Raw genomic sequence first — 19,688 nt, 5'->3', positions numbered from 1 at the left:
TTTTGTAATGGGAGACTAAGTGAAAGCACCCACTGTTTCTGCCTCATGGGAATCGTGTGCATGGACCCCAGCCTCTCCCAAATAACCCCCTGCTTTAGCAGGAAGGTACAGCTGAGGAGGGAAGGGCTCAAGGGCTCTGCCTTGGGCCTCAGGATGGAGCCCACACTGACCCACCATCCTCCTGCCCCGATGAGCTAAGCAGCTTGTGAGAGTCGTGTTCCCTTTGGGTGCCTCTCTCTGAAGTGAAGGGTTGGGTTATGGGACCTGCGAGAACCTTCCACACTCAGATTTTGTGCACTGGGATTCTGTCCACAGCCAACTGGTGTCTTTGGCCAGTCAACAGCGTCTCTGCGAGGGCAGAAGTGTCCTTGTCCACAAAATCCCAGAAAACATGAAAATGGAGAGTTGATGTGGTTAGAGATGGGTTGTGGAAGGTGAGGGCACAGCTGTATTTTTCAGAGGATGAAGAACTATATGGCTGACCAACGGTGAGCGTTCCAAGAGAAGAGCCTTGGATGAGAGCGTTCTAGGACCCCACAGACAGAAAGGGATCAGTGCGCATGGGGCCTTTCTAGATGGTCTCAAACTCTTGCCCTTCCTCCTATGCCTTCTGTGCTATTATCAGACTTCTCCTCCTGGGTTTTTTCCAATGAGGGCTGAACCACATTGGGCTACATTTTCCAGAGCCAAAAAGGTCAAATTGGTGGAGAAATGTCAAACTAGGACCTAAGAAACCCCAACTCAGGCCATTTCTTGACCAGTAAATGTTCAATAGAAACTTAGCCTGAAAACTCAGCATGCAGACCACAGGCTCCCTGGTAAAGAGCACACACTCTCTGTGGTGGAGACACAGAGATGGTTGTGTGGTCAGAACCCAGGTTTCCACAAACTGGGAGGCCGTAAAGGTGACAGCAGTTCAGGGCTCCAGAGTAGACTCCAGAGACATCAACATCCATCTTCCGGGAACTGATAGACCAAGCAGGCGGAAAATCAGTAGGATATAGTTGACCTTATCAATCCACTAGACCTAATTGATGTTTATGAAACACTCCACCCAACAACAGCAGAAGATTCTGCTGTTCACATGGAACATTCCCCAAGAGAGACCGCATCCTTGACCAGAAAACACATCCTAACAAATTTAAAAGACAAAAAAAAAAAAAAAAGAAAGAAGAGAAATCATACAAAGATGTTCCTAGACCACAGTGAAACTGAACTAGAAGTCAATAACAGAAGGCGAGCTGGAAAACCCACAAGTATTTGGAGATTAAGTAACACGCTTCTAAGTAACACCTGGGTCAAAGACATCTCAAGAATAATCTTGGAGTGAGGCAGACTTGGGTTCAAATCCTGGCTCTACCTCCCTCTACTGGGTAGCCTTGGACAATTATCAGTCACTTCCTGGAGCCTCATCTCTTCCCAGCTGGAGAACGGAACGATGCCCCTCCCTCCCTGGGTGACGGTGAGGGAAGCACGAGTTTGGCCCATAACACAAAGAGCACAGTGCCCAGCTCCCAGAAAGCACCCAGTGGTGGTAGCTCTTCTGGTCACTGTTCTGCCCACTGATGTTTCCTACCACCTGGCTGTCCTGGAGAACACTGTCCCTGTCCCCCCGTCCCCCAGGCTAGCTCACCCTCTGCCAGAGAAAAGCAGACGTGACTGCTGAACGTTGAGCCTTCCCTCCTCTGTATCCAGTTGGCAGCCATCGGCCGGGACAACCCCAACTGGCAGAACCCTCTGTGTCCATCCATCCCCACCGAGCAGGGATGCCGCTTGGAATACTGGCACCAAAGAGACAGCGCCCCTAGTCCTGGGGTGTGAGGTGACTCAACTGTTGGATGATCTAGTAAAATCTCGCCCGAGCCTATGTGAAAGGGAAGTCTACCACGAATCTCACCAAACTCTCAGAAAAAAATTAAAAACTAAAATAAAACAGTTTATCAGGCAGACAGGCCTACCGTCTTCTCCTTGAGATCTGATTGCACAACTAATGAAAAAGATGTTTCCTGAGGTTTGAAAATATTGCACAAGGCTCTGACTCATTAAGACAGAGCTTATTCAAATTTGAAAATTATTGAAAATTCCAGCCACAACAATACGCCCTCTGAAACCACCATGTGCCCGAGGAAGCACGATTATCTCCTGGTGAGGGACCAGCTGCTGTCACATGACGCTGTGGAGGACTGCTATTACAGAACACACTGACTTGACAATTTGTCCTAGGAATCGAAAATAATAGGGTATCTGTGGGCTCCCAAACTTTTTTTTTTCCTTAAGATGTGACAAGTCTTTCCTTGTGAGGAATTCCCAAAACATGGAAAACAAACTAAGCGTCCTTCAGGAAGGTCTTGGGGCTGCTATACACTGCTCTCTCCTGTGCCACATACTCTAAGGAAGGTTAATGAGATGACATTTGTGAAATCCCAGGCATTCCAGGCATGCAGCTCTTCATTCAAGAGAAGTCCCACACTTCTCAGATGGTACGGACAACGCCTGGGGGTTTCAGAGGGTGACGACAGGCAACGTGGTGTCTGAGTCTCTCTGCCCAGAGAAGCTTTTCTAACATATTTGTTGGCAAACCCCAAGTCAGCCTCCAGGACACAGGTCCCGCATCACCCTCCTTCTCTGTGACGCCTTCTTTAAGCCACTCACGCACCTTATCCCCAGGGAGACATCATTATAGTGCTTCCTCTACTGAGCGGACTCCTTGACGATGATGATGATGATGATGATAATTATTATTATAGCTAACACTGATCCAGTTCTAGTAATGCACTGGGCACAGTTCTAAGCACTAAGTTCATATAATGAGGTGTTTCCATCTTTCAACAATCCTATGACATAGGTATGCATGCACCATTATTTTTATAATGATTTTACTGATAAGGAAACTGAAACTTAGAGAGTTTAAGTCACATACGAGAAGTCATCCCTTTACAAAGTGGTGATCTGACTCCTTAAGCCGGGTGTGATATGACCTACTACGAACTTCTTGAGATCACGGGCTACCCAGCCTTTCTCACCTCTGATTCCTTCTATCTGGACCTTCTAAGTACACAGAAGGTGTTCAATAAATGCTCTGAATGAACTTAGAAATAGAACTCATGTCACTAATTCCAAAAGCTGAACTCTGCCCTTCCAGCGGCAACAGACATGCCTCTTCAACGGGAACCATTTGGGATGGCTACACTCTTCTCATTTGCTCTGCTGACATTAATTTTCTCTCTTTTTGTTAACGGCAGAGAAGATGGGGAAGGAAGGAGAAAGGGCTCAGGAAGGATCTCACTCCAGAGGACACATGCAGCCCGGCCTCGGAGCCCCTGGGAAACAGCAAGGGTCACCGGGTTCAGTGGAGCTCACCTCCTGGGGCTGGGCATGCCACCGCAGTGGTCACCTGGGGACTTGCAACAGACAGCACAAAGCTGCAGTACGAGGCAACCAGACCCAAGTGGGCCACAGGCATTCAACCCGAACCCTGGCTTTAACCAGCGATAACTTAAGAAAAAGAAATAACTCTTAAAGAAGCCAGCCCAGGCTTTAAAACAAGGATGAGGTTACCACAATTCTTCAGAGACTAGGTTTCTTACAAGAATCACACACCATTCCAGCTGGAAGAGCCCTCAGAGATCACCTGGTCCAATCCCCTCACTGTTGAGGCTCTGAAGGTTCGGGGGCCGGTCACCTGGTCAGGTAACAGCCTAGGCAGGGTCAGAGGCAGTCTCAGCCTGTCAGTCCCTCCACCCCAGCTGGCCTCACCCACTGCCAAGCTTGATTTCTTCTTCAAATTAAGCCTTACCATCACTATTTATTCACTTGAAATATAAGCTCATGGAAAGTCTGATTTCTCAATCCAAGGCATGGAACGGCGTCCAGGATCATACAACTCCAAATGGACTCAGGATCCAGCCCTGCAGTCCCGAGGCCGTCGGCCGTCTGACCACAGTTAGCTCATGGTCCCCGCCATAATCACTTACTGAATGCAGTTATTTTAAGTGCTAATGCAATCTATTTACAGCTCCTCTGGATGGAACGGAGTTACTCAGACGCTTGGCTTCTATACACTCGGCTTACTAATTTTATGAAACCTTAATATTTTAACTCTTTAGCAAAACCAACTGAGAACAAAAGAAGATAACCAACCAGAGTGAGCAAAGCCTTATAAACTATTCAAAAGGCATCTAAGCCAGTGGTGGTTCCTCGCCAGGAATGCAGGGCCGGCCCGCACCTTCAGAAGCCCTCCCTTGTCAGGCCTGGGGTGAGACCAGGACGAGGAGTTCCTGGGCTCGGGGCTGCTGGGGTTTTTTTGGGTGGGGCGGGTCGCTTTCCTGGAGAGTGTACTAGGAGGAGAAAAGGACTAGACTTCTGATGCTTGAGGAGTCTTTTTCAGGCCTCTTTTCTGGCTTCCTGTCCTTTTTTTGGCAGAAATCTGCTACACGTCCTGGCTAGTTTTTTGCAGTGTCTGGGAATCCGGAGGAGCCTTTCTCTGCCCAAGAGCAGTCTGGGGCCTGGGGCTCTGGTTTGGATGCATCTCTGCTACAGCTGCTTCTGCTTTTTGGCTTTTTTTTCAGCAAGGGCTGCCTTGATGGCAACTGGGGGCAACCATGTCCTCGGACTCCTGTGCCTGCGGAGCGAGCACTGTGACGTGGCCTTTGTTTCTGTTTCAGCTCAAGGCCATGGCCATCTGGAGCTCTGTTTATTCCAGCTATTAGCTGCGGCTTAGCTGGGGTTGGCTTATAATCTCGGTTTCTCTGTCAACAGCACAGAGTGCTTATGAATGGGCTGTGGACCAGATGCACGGGTTCAAGTCCTGGGCAAGGTACTGTTCTGTGACTCTGTCTCCCAGCTGTAACCTGGGGAGGATTACAGCACGCCCCTTATAGGGTTGCTAGGAGGATCAAATGGGTTAACGCAGGCCTGGCACAGAATAAGCACGAAGTGTATGTTAGCCCTTATTATCAGACTATTAGTAATTGCAATTCCTTTCTTTTTTCGTAATCCCCTGACCAGTATAGAGTTTTTGCTTGAAGCTAATCCAAACTGCCCCTGGTGGAAGACGACAGCTCTTTTGATCTCTGGTATAACTGGACACTTTCCCATCCAAACCCTGAGAGCAACATTGATTTCTGAAATAGATGATTTGCCTTCATTTCCAGAACGATGATTAGACACCCCCTCTGAAGTCTTTGTGAAACAGCTCACAAATAAAAGTGCTTTCTTTCGAATGGTGGCTCATTCCGCCATCCAAAGATCCACTGTGGCTCCCAAACGCTGCTCGCCAGCCTGTCCTACCTCCCTGGCCCTCGCTCTCCGCTCCAGACAAACCCTCTTCGTGATCTCGTGAATCGGGGAGCCGATCCTTCCCCTCGTCCTCGCACGCTCGCTCCAACTCCAGGCCTCCCGTACTCCCGCCTCCTCCAAAAGGCCTCGCAGGGGCACTCCAGCTAACAGTGCTCCTGCCAAGGCTCACAGCTGGAGCAGGCGGCCAATGCACAGCAGTTAACAATGACGTCAGGTGACCTGCTTGTGGGCAGGGCTTCGACTGAATGAAGTCTTGGCTCCCAGGCTCCTGTCCTCAGAGGTACCTCCAGGAAGTCAAGGGCGGAATGCTAGATGGGGGGAGAAGGGTGGCAAAAGTGAAACCTTCCGTTGAGGAAAGACTGGGTGGCCGTGTATCTCCAGCACCTCTGGTTTCTTCCTTCGTTCATTTATTCATTCAACATCCCCCCACGCATCTGCCAGGTGCCTCCTATGTGCCAGGCAGACACACACACACACACACACACACACACACACACACACACACACACACACACACAAACAGTGCCGGATGCACCATAGAGCTCAGTAAATATTTGCAGAAAGAAAGAAGGACAGAGGAGAACAGCTCTGCACCCTCTGTCTCTCCCTCCTTTCTGGGCCACCACGCTCATCCTTCCGTGGCTGTCCCCTCGCTGGTTCTCCTGGGAGCCCGCTGTGGGCCTGACAGCCAGTGGGAGAGGACCTGTTTCCCTCCACACACACGGTGACTATTAATGACCTGAAACTTACTCAGTGACTCCACCTCACTGGCAATAAATTCGGTGCTTGAATACTGCCAGTTACTCAGGACCCCGTGCAGCTCGACTACAAACAGTAACAGCCAGCTTGTTTTTGACAAAAACACACAACGTGCTTTTTTTATAGTCATCACCTCACACCCAAACTACTGATTGCACTAGCCCGAACTCCGTGCCCTGGCGTGTTTGGCATTCTACTGCTAGCTTTGTCCTACCCAGGTATTTTTGGTTATTGTTTGGTTTTTTTGTTTTGCGCTGCCCTGGCTCAAGAACATCTGAGAACACTTTGGCCCTGGGGCTCTGCACCACCAGCCTGGGTCACCCCTGATGCCCCCCACCCCAAGCAGCCCCAGCCACACCAATCTATTCACCAAGCAATACCTGGCTCAGCCTGACCCCCGCACTCCACGTGGGATGCACTTCGGGCCCTCCCCAAACTTCCTTTACCCAGCCTGACCTCCCTTCCCCAGGCTTGGGGCTAAACACTGGGCTGCTTCTGAGTAAGGCTGTCCGGGTTCAAATTCCAGCTGAGTGGCCTTGGGCAAGTAGTTCCACCTCAGTTCCCCCACCTGTAAAGTGGGAATGACAGCAAAGGCTCCCTCCTCTCGAGGCTGTGAAGGCCGAGTGCAGTCACACGTGTAACACACCAGGCACACGGACTGGGGCACAGAGTGGGCACTCAATACGCACGCGTTGTCATGCCCATACCTCAGACTCAGCAGGTTCACTTCTCTCGGGAATATCGCTCCTCCACCCTCTAATTAGGCTGTTTCCTGAGCGCGGAGGCTGGCTCCCTGCTCCCGTGCTGGCAGAACACACAATCGCCGTTTCACCTACACTGCTCTGGCACCTTCCTCTCTGTGTCGGCCAACCTGTGCCAGGCCCTAGTGCTGGACGGTTTTCCTACAAAGAAAACCTAGAGCAGCCCCTTGCGCTGGGCTCCCCTCTTTCCCTTTCCACGCACTGCCCGCGGCGAAGAGGCACCGTGTGGCTGCAACCAAGTGCACTGCCAAGCAGAGCTGGCCCGTCCCCATACCGCTGGATTGGCCGTAGCTGAACTCCGTATTGTTTTTCCACATGGTCTCTCTGACTGGAGACGAGAAGCATCCCTCTGGAAGGTCCCGCGAGAGAGTTAGACGATTGCTCCACCCTTTGCCCCATCACCATCACCTCCCCTGCCAGGATGGGTCTCGCTGATAGAGAAAAGATGCTTAAGGAGGGAGAGGGTATCCTTCTCCCTCATCCCTAACCCTCTCCCCTCACCCCTGCGTCTGCATATTTTGTGATCCAAAACTACATTCAGCTTGTTCAAAAAGAACCACTTTCATTTTTGTAGGGTTGGCTCAAAACACGGGAAGCAAGGCGGCAGCAACGCCGCTGCACCGCCTAAACTGGTGCCTGGCCAGGGCGGCGAGTGGGGGGGGAGGGGGGCGGGGAGGTCACCTGGGGAAACTGGGGAGCCTGACGGGCAACACCGTCCCTTTCAAATAAAAAGGCAATGTTTTCAACCACAGTATCCGAAATAAAAATGAATGCATGGTTAATTTTAAAGGGCGGGGGGGCAGATGCAGAGAAAGAAGGGAAAGCTACGGAAATTAGACCCGGTCCCAAAGCCTCAGACTCACGCAGCACACGGCACTTTTTTCAGCCCCGAACTTCTCAACTCTCTTTATACCCACATTCCTGTCTCGTTTGTCCCCCAGGCCCTGGCGCGGTGCGGCTCCCCGCGGGGCACCCAGCAGCCGGCCAGCGGGCGGGATGCCCCGTCACCCTGGCTCCGGGCTTCTGGACAGAGCACGTCCAGGACCCGCCGCGCGCGGAACAGACCCTGGGCTAGGCGCAAAGCTCGGTTCCGACAGAGCCCGCGCAACGCTGCCCCCGCCGGGGCGGGTGCCCGCCTCTCCCGGCCAGTGGGCGCCCGGAATACCCCGCCAAGCTTCGCTGCCCCTCTGCCGGCCCGTCCGTCCCGCGGGGGCAGGTCGGGGCCGGGAGGCGGAGAGCGAGGAGCTCCCCGGAGCGCAGGTACCTTGGCCGCAGGCGCCGCGCTGCAGGACGATGACCGGCGGCCGGTGCAGCCTCTCAGAGCGGCGGCTGGCGGCGCGCAGCCGGCACAGGTTGGCGTAGGTAGTGGCGTCGCTGCCGCACACCGGCTCGCTGCTGGTGCACACGCAGAGGCCGGCCTGCGCGCGCCGCCGCACCGTGGCCGAGGCGGGCACGCCGAAGGGTACCACGCACTGCAGCCCTTCGCCGCACGGGCCCTCCTGCAGGCCGCACTCGGCCCCCTCGGGCGCGCCGCACACCTCGCAGCAGCCGCACGCGTCGCGGACGCGGCCGCCCTCGCAGTGTGCCGGCGGCGGAGCGCAGCGCGCGGGCTCGCAGCGCTCGGGACACCCGGCTGCGCCTGGCGCCGCGAGCAGCAGCAGCAGCAGCAGCAGCGGCGGGAAGAACGGGGCGCGCGGGGGCTGCATGGCGGCTCCGACGGCGGCGGCCGGTTGAGCGAGGGCAGGAGTGCGGCGCCGGGGAGAGAGCGGGAGGGACTCGGGGCCAGCGGGCGCGAGCGCGCGCGGCCGCGCGGCCCAGCCCATTGGCCTCGCGGCGGTGACGAGCTGCCTTGGGGACGGGCACTGCGCCCGGGAGGGGGGCCGGCCGGATGGCGGGAGGGCGGGCGGGCTGCTGGACCGGGGACCGCCCGCGGCGGGGGCAGGGCGGGCGCGCCGGGGCACGGCGGGGCTCGTGGGCGCGGGCGGGGCGGCTCGCGGGTGGGCCCGCCGGCTCGCGGGGCCTCGTTTCCCGGTCTCCGCTTCCCATGTATCCGCCTCTTGCGGCTTCCCTCGCCGCGATTCGCGACCTTAAAACTAAAAAGAGGCTCTGCACGGGGGAACCTGCGGTTGGCCGGCGCGCGAGCGCCCGGGAAAGTTCCCGCAAATTGCAGAGTTGGGGACCCGCCCGGCCTCGGGAGGGGCCGTTGCCCAGACCCCGGGCGGTGGCACCGCCTGCCCCGGTCACGCGCTCTAGAGGAGGAGGACGAGCACCACTCTGGAACTGACCCCTGTGCTCGGCACGCGCGACCGGAACCGTGGACCCTGTGCAGCCCTACGAAGAAGGCGGGGCCCGCGGGGCTGGCAGAAAGCCAGCGCCCAGATCCACGGTTAAGTGAAAAAAGCAAAGAGCATAAGTAATTAGAATATAACCGTTCGAGTCAGGTTCTTTTCAAAAGTTGTTATGGGCAGGATGCGCGCTTGTAGATGCACAGAATAGCTCCTGAAGGAGAAGCGAGAAGCTGCTAACGCGCGGGGTGGGGGGAGTCTTGGGTGGGAGAGAGGCTTTGTACTGTTTGAATTTTTCACCACATGCGTGATTCTCTCAAAACGTTGTTATTAAATAAAAGAGCTCGCCTTTGATCTTCCACTTGAGAGTCTTCGGTGAGCCATTTGGGACAGACGCCAGTCTAGGCGTCGTCGGGAGGAGCAGGGACGACCCTGAGGTGGGTCTCCGTGCCCTGGCGGTGCCAGGCCGGCAGGTGGGCAGAGCTTGAGCCGGAGGACCCTGTAAGAGGCGGCCTCACGCAGCCCTGGGCCCGGCCAGCCGGGCAGAGGCTCCCAAGGGCAGGTGGGCACGGGCCTGAGATGACCGGCCTTAGGGGGCTTAGCGACTTTTCACTATTCTTCTGTGTTTGGGTTGTTCCCTTGGGCACGCGGTACTTTTCCAACAAAAATAGTTTAAACGTAAAATCCAAATATGTGTAACCTCCACTCCAAGCACCTCCCAAATGTGAGGCATGTTAGCGTCCAGGGTCCAGAGGGGTCCCTGGGACCAAGAGCCCGGAAGCAGGAGGTCCAGGAACCCGGGGCATGACAAAGATGTCTTGGTCTCCAGCCTGTGTCCCTAGACCCCATGGCAGTATTTCCTAAAACCAGAACATCCTTCTTGTCGGAAGGGAGGCCTTCACTCAGAATTCACTCAGCCCTGGATACCAAAGGAGGGTGATACCTCTGCTGATTAGAAGCCCTGAGTGCCTGGCTGGCTGTGATTACCCAGAAAGGGGTTGGGCGGGGTGCAGGAGAGGAATAATTAGCAAAGTCCATCAGGAAATAAAAAGACTCTCCCCACTGCAGGCCAGTGAGCAGATGAGATAAACAGGGCCTGCGGTGGTGGATAAATTGGTGAAAACTCCTTTTCATCCAATACTTGTATTTTACAGATGAGAAAACTGAAGGCCAGAAAGGGTAAGTGACTCCCCAGGTCACACCACAAGTTAAGAGTGATGGAGCCAGAGCACCTTCTAAACGGTCTGTGCCTGCAAGTTCCCATCCTCCACCCTCCAGCCAAGTGACCAGACTGCAGAGTGAACTAGATGATTCAAAACAAAACATGACCACAACTTATCCGAGCTCCCTTCTTGTCAGAGAATAAGTCCCTGAGGGTCCCACTGGGTCCCCATCACGCTCGCACCCCGTTCTCCACTCCGTCCCCCTACCACACACACTTTGCTCCCCCAGAGTTGAATAACTTGCATTTTCTGGAACATACCTTCCTGTTGAAGGTTTCTCTGCCTTTGCTCGTGCTCTCCTCTCTACCTGAAGCGCCCTTCCTCCCCTCCAGTGTGAGTTAGTGTGACCTAGTGAAGCAGGCAGGAGCCATGTCATCTGATGGGCTTGGATTCAAAATCCCACTGCTAGCCCTTAATTCTGTGCTTTCTGTAAATCGCTTAAGGACCTCAGGGACCTTCACCAGGAAAATGGCCGTGACAACGGGTCTCCCTGGGGTAACTAACCTAAGAGCGTTTTTGGCAATGGAACCACTCCTGTGATGGTTCACAACCTAGAAGAGGTGTTTGTGACTGTGATGATCGGAAATGCAAGCCACATAGGCCACAGGGCTGTACTACTAGGGAAGGAAGAAAGCACCTCCCTGCTGTTGGAAGCCACGCTGGTGGTTTCCTCAGGAGGAGTCAACTGAGGGAGGAATGGAAGACCGAGCAGAACCTGAGAAGCAGAATTGGAAATGCCCAAGGTTTTAGAAAGACCATGATCGCATCACGATCACCCTCCTGCTCTGAGGATAACGCAGATCGCCAAGGGGACAGCTTGATCCAGGGGCCCCAACAAGTCCACGGACTCTGAGTTAGAAAATTAAAGTCCCACTGAAAGGATTATTGGGGCCCTGAACCGTCCACGTGGGAGGGTGTTGTGTGTGTGTCCACGAGAGGGCACGTGTGGAAGAACAGAATAAATCAGGTGAAATGTGGCCTCAGGCGCCCAGCATTGACCATCCCTTTGTCCCAGCATCTCCATATCTAGAAATAATGCTTTTGAACTGAAAGGGTTACTCTTTCTCTCTTTTATTTCTTCCTCCTCTGCTGCCACTTATAAAGACAGTTTCTTAAAAGATGCATTTTTTGAATACATCATGAAAAGTCATTTCTCACTCGCCACGTCTTGGCACAGATTCCTAGAGAGGATTTTTCCAGAGAAAAGGGGGCAGTTCTGAAGCCACACAGGCGAGTTCCCTGCCATCCCCTCTGCAGGCCAGATCTGCAGCATGTAAGCTTTCATTTTGAACAAAGTCAAGCCTATTCATGAAGAATGAACAATGAAACACCATGGCTGCCAAAGCCTGGGTTTGGAAATGGGGCTTCTGAAGTGGAACCATGGCTGTGCTTCTCAGAAGGAGAAAGATCTCCCACGGGGTCTCCCAAGTGCATGAAGGACCCAGAGGGGTGAGAGCCCTATTGCCTTTCCTCATCTGCAGGACCAGAAGCTAGGGAGCAGTGGTAACACTTTTGACTCTTCCTAAAGTCTTGTCAGTCCCCTACGCCCTAACTTCCCGGTCTCTCAATCACAGTCACATGAAGTCCAGACTTCATGCCCGATGCTCTCCCCCAAAATGCCCTCAAACCAGGCTGCCCTGTGGTCCCAGGGCGGCAGGTATCCTGAGTTATTCCCCCATAGCGCCCACTCTCACTCTCTCCATAGTAACGGAACCCTGGCTGGCACATGCCACCTCTGAGCTGGTTTGGGCTCCCTTCCCTCTGAGTACCAGGCACGCTCCCATCACCTCCTGCCACCCCACCGTCAGAAGGTGGTGACCTCCTGTGACAATAGGCACACCCTGGTCCTGCTTCTCTGAAGACAGTCTCACGTCCGATCGGTTTGGTTTGGTTCAGGAGAAACTTCTGAGCATCTGCCATGTGGTGGCCATTCTACTGCCCACCAGAGACGTGGTGTTGAATGATGCAGCCCCTGCCCCGCAGGAGCTCAAAGTCTAGAATTTCCTGCCGTGATGGAAAGGCTCTCTCTACTTGTGCTGCCCCGGAAGGTCGCCACCAACTAAATGTGGCTGCTGAGCTTTTGAAATGCGGCAAGTGCCCGTGAGGAACTGAACTTTACTCATCTTTCATTTTAATTCATTTAAGTGTAAACAGCCCCGTGAACGCACTCCGTGAGGCGCAGGAAACTAGTGCCTGTTACTCAGGAGAGAGAAGGACAAGAAAACAAATGCAGGGGGGTTGAAGGACTTCCGTGAGGGGAAAATTGGGGCGTTAGAAAGGTGCTAACAGAGCTCCATCTTGAAGGACGGGGAACAGCAGGAAGCACATCGTCCATGGGGGTGGGAGGGGGCGTGATATTACGAGGGCGCCTAGTTGGGAAAATTCTAGTGTGGCTACAGGCAGGAAAGGGGTCCCCGTGGGCAGGAGAGGCAGCTGGAGTAGGGGGCCAGGTTGAGAAGGGCTCCAGCTGTCCGCCTAAGGAAGTTGGGCTTACACTGATGCGGATGAGTTCCACTAGGCTTTTAAGGAGCTGTGTTTTGGCAAAATCACCCTGCTGCAGTATGGATGCTAGACTGAAAAAAAAAAAGTGGATTCAGTAACAGACAGTTAAAATTATAGATACATTATTCGATTTTAGGTGAAGGAGAACTTTGAATTACATTGAAGATGCAGTTAGCATAACCCAGTAGGATAAGAAGCAAAGAGATTCCATTAGCTTTGTAACAGTTAATTCATTTCAGCAACGACTTCTTCAGTGCAAACCCCTCCTTCAGAAATAGTGCAAACGGTATGGATGTCTAAAATATTCTGGAGAACTTCTGAAGCACTTTAGGAATATTAGGATTTCTGATATCAAGTCACAAAACATTCACGGCTGTTAATTAAAGAAGGACCCCGCCGTAGAAAACAATCCCAGACCTGGCTATTGCTCTGTTTCCTTTCAAGCCCTCAAGATCTCTAATTCAGACCTTTCATTAATTTAAGACTAATCTGACGCCTAAATCAACTGCAGAAGACCAACGGTCCACGTTTGCACTAATTAGCTCGTTCCAGTATATTTGCTTTAGAAAACTAAAAGTGCAAGGTGCGTGACCAGTTTTTTCCACTCTCAATGACCAAATATCAGACAGACACAATTTCAAATAGACCCACAGGCAGGCACCAAATTGTAATGAATGACAGCTTGTCGATTTTCTGTTATTCAGGAGCTGCATGAAAAGCTGAACAAGGTCACATGTAGAGCATGCCGCCTTTTAGGCAAGATTGTTCGCGTTTTTTCTTTTTTTTTCTTTTTGAGGAGAGGAAGGGAACAAGCATTTATTGAGCATCAGCAGATTCCCAGCAGTTTGAATATACAAGCTTGACAACAACCCTGTAATGTAGGTATTATTATCACAACCTTGCTTTTGAAATAAGGAAACTGAGACTTGGAAAAATCCAGTAACTTATCGAGGTCGTGAGCGTTAGAGGTGAGATTTGGTACCCAGGTGACTCTGTCTCCTCCCAGTTGTGTGTGATTAACTCTCCTGGCCACATTGGAAAAGGCTTCATGGAGGAAGTGACATTTGAAAGTAGGCACAAGAAGTATGTCTAAAGGCACAGAACCAAGACAAGGCTGTTTAAAGAGCAACGAGGGGCTTCCCTGGTGGCGCAGTGGTTGAGAGTCCGCCTGCCGATGCAGGGGACACGGGTTCGTGCCCTGGTCCGGGAAGATCCCACGTGCCGCGGAGCGGCTGGGCCCGTGAGCCGTGGCTGCTGAGCCTGCATGTCCGGAGCCTGTGCTCCGCAACGGGAGAGGCCGCAACAGTGAGAGGCCTGCGTACCGCAAAAAAAAAAAAAAGAGGAGCAGCGAGGAGCCAGTTTTGTCTAGACAGGTAGGAAATAAGCATGGGAAGGGAGCTTGGGGCAAGACTGTGGAAGTTCATATGCCTTACTAAGGAGTTTGGATGAGTCAACACAAACCAGCACCACGTCACAGAAAACAAACCGAAATGCAAACCCTGTTGGTGGTGGTTTGATGATGTCATCTTTAGGTAGAGAAGGGAGCATCCTGCTACCCCCTTGGGTTAGTCACAAAATGAACCCTGGAAAATATCATTCAAAAATGAGTTGGAAAAAGCACTTACTGGAAAAAAAAAACCAAAAAACCTGCCTTCAGAAAAGCGTTTTTTGTTTGTTTTTTAAGAAAATATCTTTTAACATTTAAGAGGTTTTTTAAGAATGTGTAGTCTTTTTAAGGATATTTCATATTTTTATGGATATATTTATTTTGGACCTCAGGTGCACAGGATTGAGTAAATCATACTTTTTATATTTTTCCATTCAAGGCCCCTCTCTTGTTTTCTGTATTTATTTATTCTCTTTTACTCACATATCCATCTCTCCAGCTCCATCCCACTCTCAATCATTCTGATGGTTCATTGTGTATCTGTTCATTTGCACGTATTAGCGCAAACAGGCATTGGTTTGGAGGCATGCATTTTTACTGAGGTGTTATTGACATATAACATTACATTAGTTTCAGGTGTACAACATAATGATTCAGTATTTGTACATGTTATGAACCGATGGCCACAGTAAGTGCAGTTAACATCTGTCCATCCTCATGCATAGTTACAAAAATTTTTTCCTGTGATAAGAACTTTTAAGATTTATTCTCTTAGCAACTTTCAAATATGTAATACAATACTATTAACTGTAGACACCATGCTGTACATTACATCCCCAGGACTTATTTATCTTATGGCTGGAGGTTTGTACATTTTGAACCCTTTCACCCATATGTGAACCATATGTGACCCCTTCACCTATATGGGAAAAAGTTCAAATATAGAACATGCTGTCTTTTAGGAAAGATTGTTCAACTTTGACTCAAGGAAATTATGAGACAGAATTTTAAAGGTACTCGTAAAAAGACTTTTTAAAAGGGAGGGGGTGCTTCAACCTTTGAGTTATCTCACCATCTAGTTATATAGACACTAAGGTATCCTCAAAGTGCCGAAGTTCTATAAGCGTTAAAAAGCATTCACTAGGGCTTCCCTGGTGGCGCAGTGGTTGAGAGTCCGTCTACCGATGCAGGGGACGTGGGTTCATGCCCCGGTCCGGGAAGATCCCACATGCCGCGGAGCGGCTGGGCCCGTGAGCCATGGCCGCTGAGCCTGCGCGTCCGGGGCCTGTGCTCCGCAACGGGAGAGGCCACAACAGTGAGAGGCCCGCATACCGCAAAAAAAAAAAAAAAAAAAGCATTCACTAAGTTTATTTATCAATAGGATCTCTAAGGTGCTTAGAAATCAAAGTTTAAACCAACTAGACCTAGAAGGCCCAGATTCTTCTTCTACAAACTTGAATTGTTTTCTTACATATACCGCCAAGTGTTGTCTCTTTTAGTTTTTTTTTTTTTAATCCTTAAATCAATGGGAACCATGAGATGTGTAAAGCTGTGAGAATATAAAAGAATTATGCAGCCATGTCTACTCTAAAAACCTGGACCAGAAGTCGCTGGCAGCTGAGGTCTCTGCTCCCCTCAGTATAACCCCCCAAGACAAGGCTGCCGCCAGCTCAAGGGGCCGCCCAGATGGCCTTCCACGGGCTTTGGGATTCCCGTCACCCAGTCACATTCTCCCACCCACGCCATCTTGCCTGTTTCCTTTGTCTGGCACAGAATAGGTTCATTGGAAATATTTGTCCATATTCTTGATTCACCAGCTGTAAAGAACGTGTGCTTAGAGTAACTTGAACCAGAGAAGGGCTGGTCCTGCCTGGACCTCCCTGTGACCATAGCTACTAGGCCAGGGGGTCTCAAACCTGAGCGTGCATCAGAAGCTCCTGGACGGCTGCTGAAGACTCAGATAGCTGAGCTCCACACCCCGGGAGTTTCTGTTTTGTAGACCTTAAACAAAGGCAGGGAAGAGCAGAGCAGAGACGGCCACTGCTCCCATTTATTGAGGATGGAGGAACTCAGGCTTCATCTAGGGATGGGGTTTTAATCAGGAATGGGATGTGGTCAGATTTGTGTGTTAGAAAGACCACCAGGACCAGGGTGGAAGCGGGCCTGAGGGATAGGGAAGTAGAGGGAGGGTTCTGGCAGGAGAGAAGAGCGTATGCTAAATAGAGTTCAGCTAGGATTTTAGCAGCTGGGCTCACGTTGTGCCACAAAGAGTCTGCCGCTCTGCCTGCAGTCACTCTTTCTCCTCCCCTCTCAAATGTCAAGCGCAGACTCGCCAAGGGCGGAAATGAAGGGTACACATCCAACTAAGCAGAACAGACTGGCTGTCCCAGGCCCTCAGGAGGCGGGCCTCTCCCCCCACCCCCTCCTCCGTGGCTACAGCCAGTCCTGGATGGAGAAGGCACCGTGTGCTAGGTGCAGGGGGAGTAACGCTGTCTGCTCGCCAGCCAGCTGCCCACCTGGGTCAGCTCTGGGAGAGGTGTCTTTTCCCAAGTCACACAAAGGTGCCCCAGAGGATGGGTACCCTGAAAACTCTTTCCTAAATCATTAATGACCTGAGGGAGGACATTCTCCTCCCTGGCTTTAATGGTCCTCCTCAGCGAGAGGAGGTGACAGAGATCCCTGTTGTCCAATAGAATCACCTGGGGAGCTTTAAAAAAAAAATGCTGGTACCCAGGAATTTGGCAAAAGTTGGATAAATTCAGTAACCGATAGTATTGAGTTTGTGCTGATTCCGATGATTTTACTGTGGTTGCAAAAGGGAAAGTTGGTTTTTGTTTTTTGTTTTAAGAAAATACACACTGAAACATTTAGAAGTAAAGAAACTTCACGTCTGCAACTTAGTCTTTTTTTTTTTTTTTTTTTTTTTGCGCGGCGCGCGCCTCTCACTGCTGTGGCCTCTCCCGTTGCCGAGCACAGGCTCCGGACGCGCAGGCTCAGCGGCCATGGTTCACGGGCCTAGCCGCTCCGCGACATGTGGGATCTTCCCGGACCGGGGCACGAACTCGTGTCCCTTGCATCTGCAGGCAGACTCTCAACCACTGCGCCACCGGGGAAGCCCTGCAACTTAGTCTTAAATGTTTCAGAGCTAGAGAATGATTAAGCACACGTGGTTAACACTTGGGGAATCTGGGCTAAGCGTAAATAAGAGTTTTGTCCTATTTTTGCAATTTTTCTCTAAACCTAAAATTATTTCCAAAAAAAACAATTTTTAAGGAAAAACAATAAGCACCAGCAAGCCCGTGAAAAGTTCTCAACATTGTTAGTCATCAACAGATCAACACCATAACGAGATGCCACCTCACATGCAGCAGGGTGACTAGAATCAAAAAGCCAGGTGAGGGCTTCCCTGGTGGCGCACTGGTTGAGAGTCCGCCTGCTGATGCAGGGGACACGGGTTCGTGCCCCGCTTCTGGGAAGATCCCACATGCCGCGGAGCGGCTGGGTCCGTGAGCCATGGCCGCTGAGCCTGCGCGTCCGGAGCCTGTTGCTCCGCGACGGGAGAGGCCACAACAGTGAGAGGCCCGCGTACCGCAAAAATAAATAAATAAATAAAATAAATACATACAAACCCCTCTAGGGGGTGTGGTTGAGCATCCCTGGTGTTTAGTTTTCAGGGCTCTCCAGGGACTGCAACGGGCAGCCGGGCTGAGAACCACAGGCTGTTCCTATGTAGTGATGCTATGTGAACACGTTTAAACCATCCAGTTGTTCTATAACCAGGGTAATGTCCTTAGAGATCCAAAATTCGGTGGCACTGGGAATTCCATTTGTCTAATCCACAGCCCTTATTTAGTCAACCAAACTGTGCCTGGATGGCTCACCCCATGCCACCCCCTTACAGCTTCAGCAGGCTGGGAGCTGCCTGGACCAGCCACCTGGCCTGCCCATTGAGCGAGACAGTGCCAGCCACAGAGCAGACACAAGTCGCACACTGGCTGAGTTAGAGATGCTCGCTTGCAGCAGAAGCCAGGAATTGCATTGAAGTAATACATTTTCATCTTGATTTTCATTTACTTTCTTCCCTTCAGCTTGGTTCCGTTTTTGATATGACCTCTGCTGTCACTGTCAGTACTCCCGGACGGTGACAGTGGGACATCAGCAGCACGTTATCCGTGATGAGTCACGGCCGAGGTACTTTTCCACTGGGCTCACAGCCACAGCCCTTCTCCATCCTTCCATAGAATCACCACACACCATGGACACTTGCCTCTCTCTCTCCTGCTGGACTCCACTTCTTAGCTTCTTAGGGACAGTTTCTGGGTGCTCAAGCCTATCTCAGTGCCTAGCACCCAGTTATTAAATTGACTCTCTATTCCTTTAAAAAAAAAAAAAGGAAGAACCACCACTTTTAGAAATCAGACTGAAAACTCAGTCTCTTGCGTTTACACTAGCCTTCCTGACGTGAAGACCTGTAGCTTGATAGGAGTGGAGGGAGAAAAAACCAGAACCCTCAATTTCAGGAAGACTGAGCCCAACCCCTGTGATCATTCAAAGAGATTTCAGGAAATCCTCCACTAAGGGCCCAATTTCCCTGGCTTGAGATTCGAGAGGAAACAGAAGAAAGACCCAGGGGGTTACTTATACACCGAACAAGAAATGCAGGATATAAAACTGTGCGTGCTGTTTGCTCCTGATTGTTTAAAAAAATAATCATCAGACTTAAACCTGGAAGGAACAAAACCTGAGTGTTAACCGTGGTTCATTCTGCATAGAGGGGTGATGGGGGATGGATGATAGTTTCTGCTGCTTTTTATTTTTTGCACTAACCATTAATACTAGGGGAGAGAGTATTAAAATGAAGGAAGGAAAGGTCAAGAAAGCCAAAGCCCTGTTAGGGGGCAACCTCCCCAGTCGTGCTCTCCTTAAAGCCAAGGCCCCCCCTCCTAGGGCCCCTTAACCCTGGGCTGTGCTCCTTCCTGGGGTCACTCCTAGTCCCTTAGGCACTTCACACCCACCTTTTCCCTCCTCTGAGCTCAGCATCTGCTCCATCCATGACTGCCTTCTATTCATTGGGCACATGGTAGAGTGTGTACCAAGTGCTTAGCACTGAATGAATACAAAAAGATTACAGATTGTTCCAAATCTATATTTTCTGACATTTTAAAATGAGGATGCTTTTCTATGCTTTTTAATCCACCAAGATATCTATACATCTTTAAAAAACAAAAAACCTTGAAGTCTTTAGATAAGCTCTTCTGGTATCTGGACGTGGCTTATCCACTCCCTTTCTGTTTTCCCTGTTTCACTGTCCCCATTGCTAGGGGCCAGTTCTCTGTGTCCTGGCACAAGGAAATGGCCTTGCAAACTCTATAGAGGTGGCAACTCCCAGGATACCCTTGAAGATGGTGTTTGGGAATCACAACATAATTTAACAATAATCAGGACAGCTGGGTATTGGCATATGGATGAAAGT

At 51.3% G+C, this 19,688-nt stretch overlaps 1 protein-coding gene across 1 annotated transcript in view; it reads right to left on the bottom strand.

Annotated features, from left to right (window-relative positions):
* HTRA1 (HtrA serine peptidase 1) overlaps positions 1–8,656 on the bottom strand; it is a 55,846-nt gene extending 47,190 nt beyond the window's left edge. The window contains exon 1 of the mRNA XM_004265746.3: positions 8,083–8,656. Coding sequence (XP_004265794.2) covers positions 8,083–8,641 — 559 coding nt within the window. The 5' untranslated portion in view covers positions 8,642–8,656. The remainder of the gene's footprint in view (positions 1–8,082) is intronic.
* Positions 8,657–19,688: the final 11,032 nt, after the last annotated feature.

Source organism: Orcinus orca, chromosome 14, assembly GCF_937001465.1.
Source record: "Orcinus orca chromosome 14, mOrcOrc1.1, whole genome shotgun sequence".
NCBI lineage: Eukaryota > Metazoa > Chordata > Mammalia > Artiodactyla > Delphinidae > Orcinus > Orcinus orca.
The sequence above is the reverse complement of the archived record's forward strand: the minus strand, read 5'-3'. Positions and strand labels throughout refer to the sequence as shown.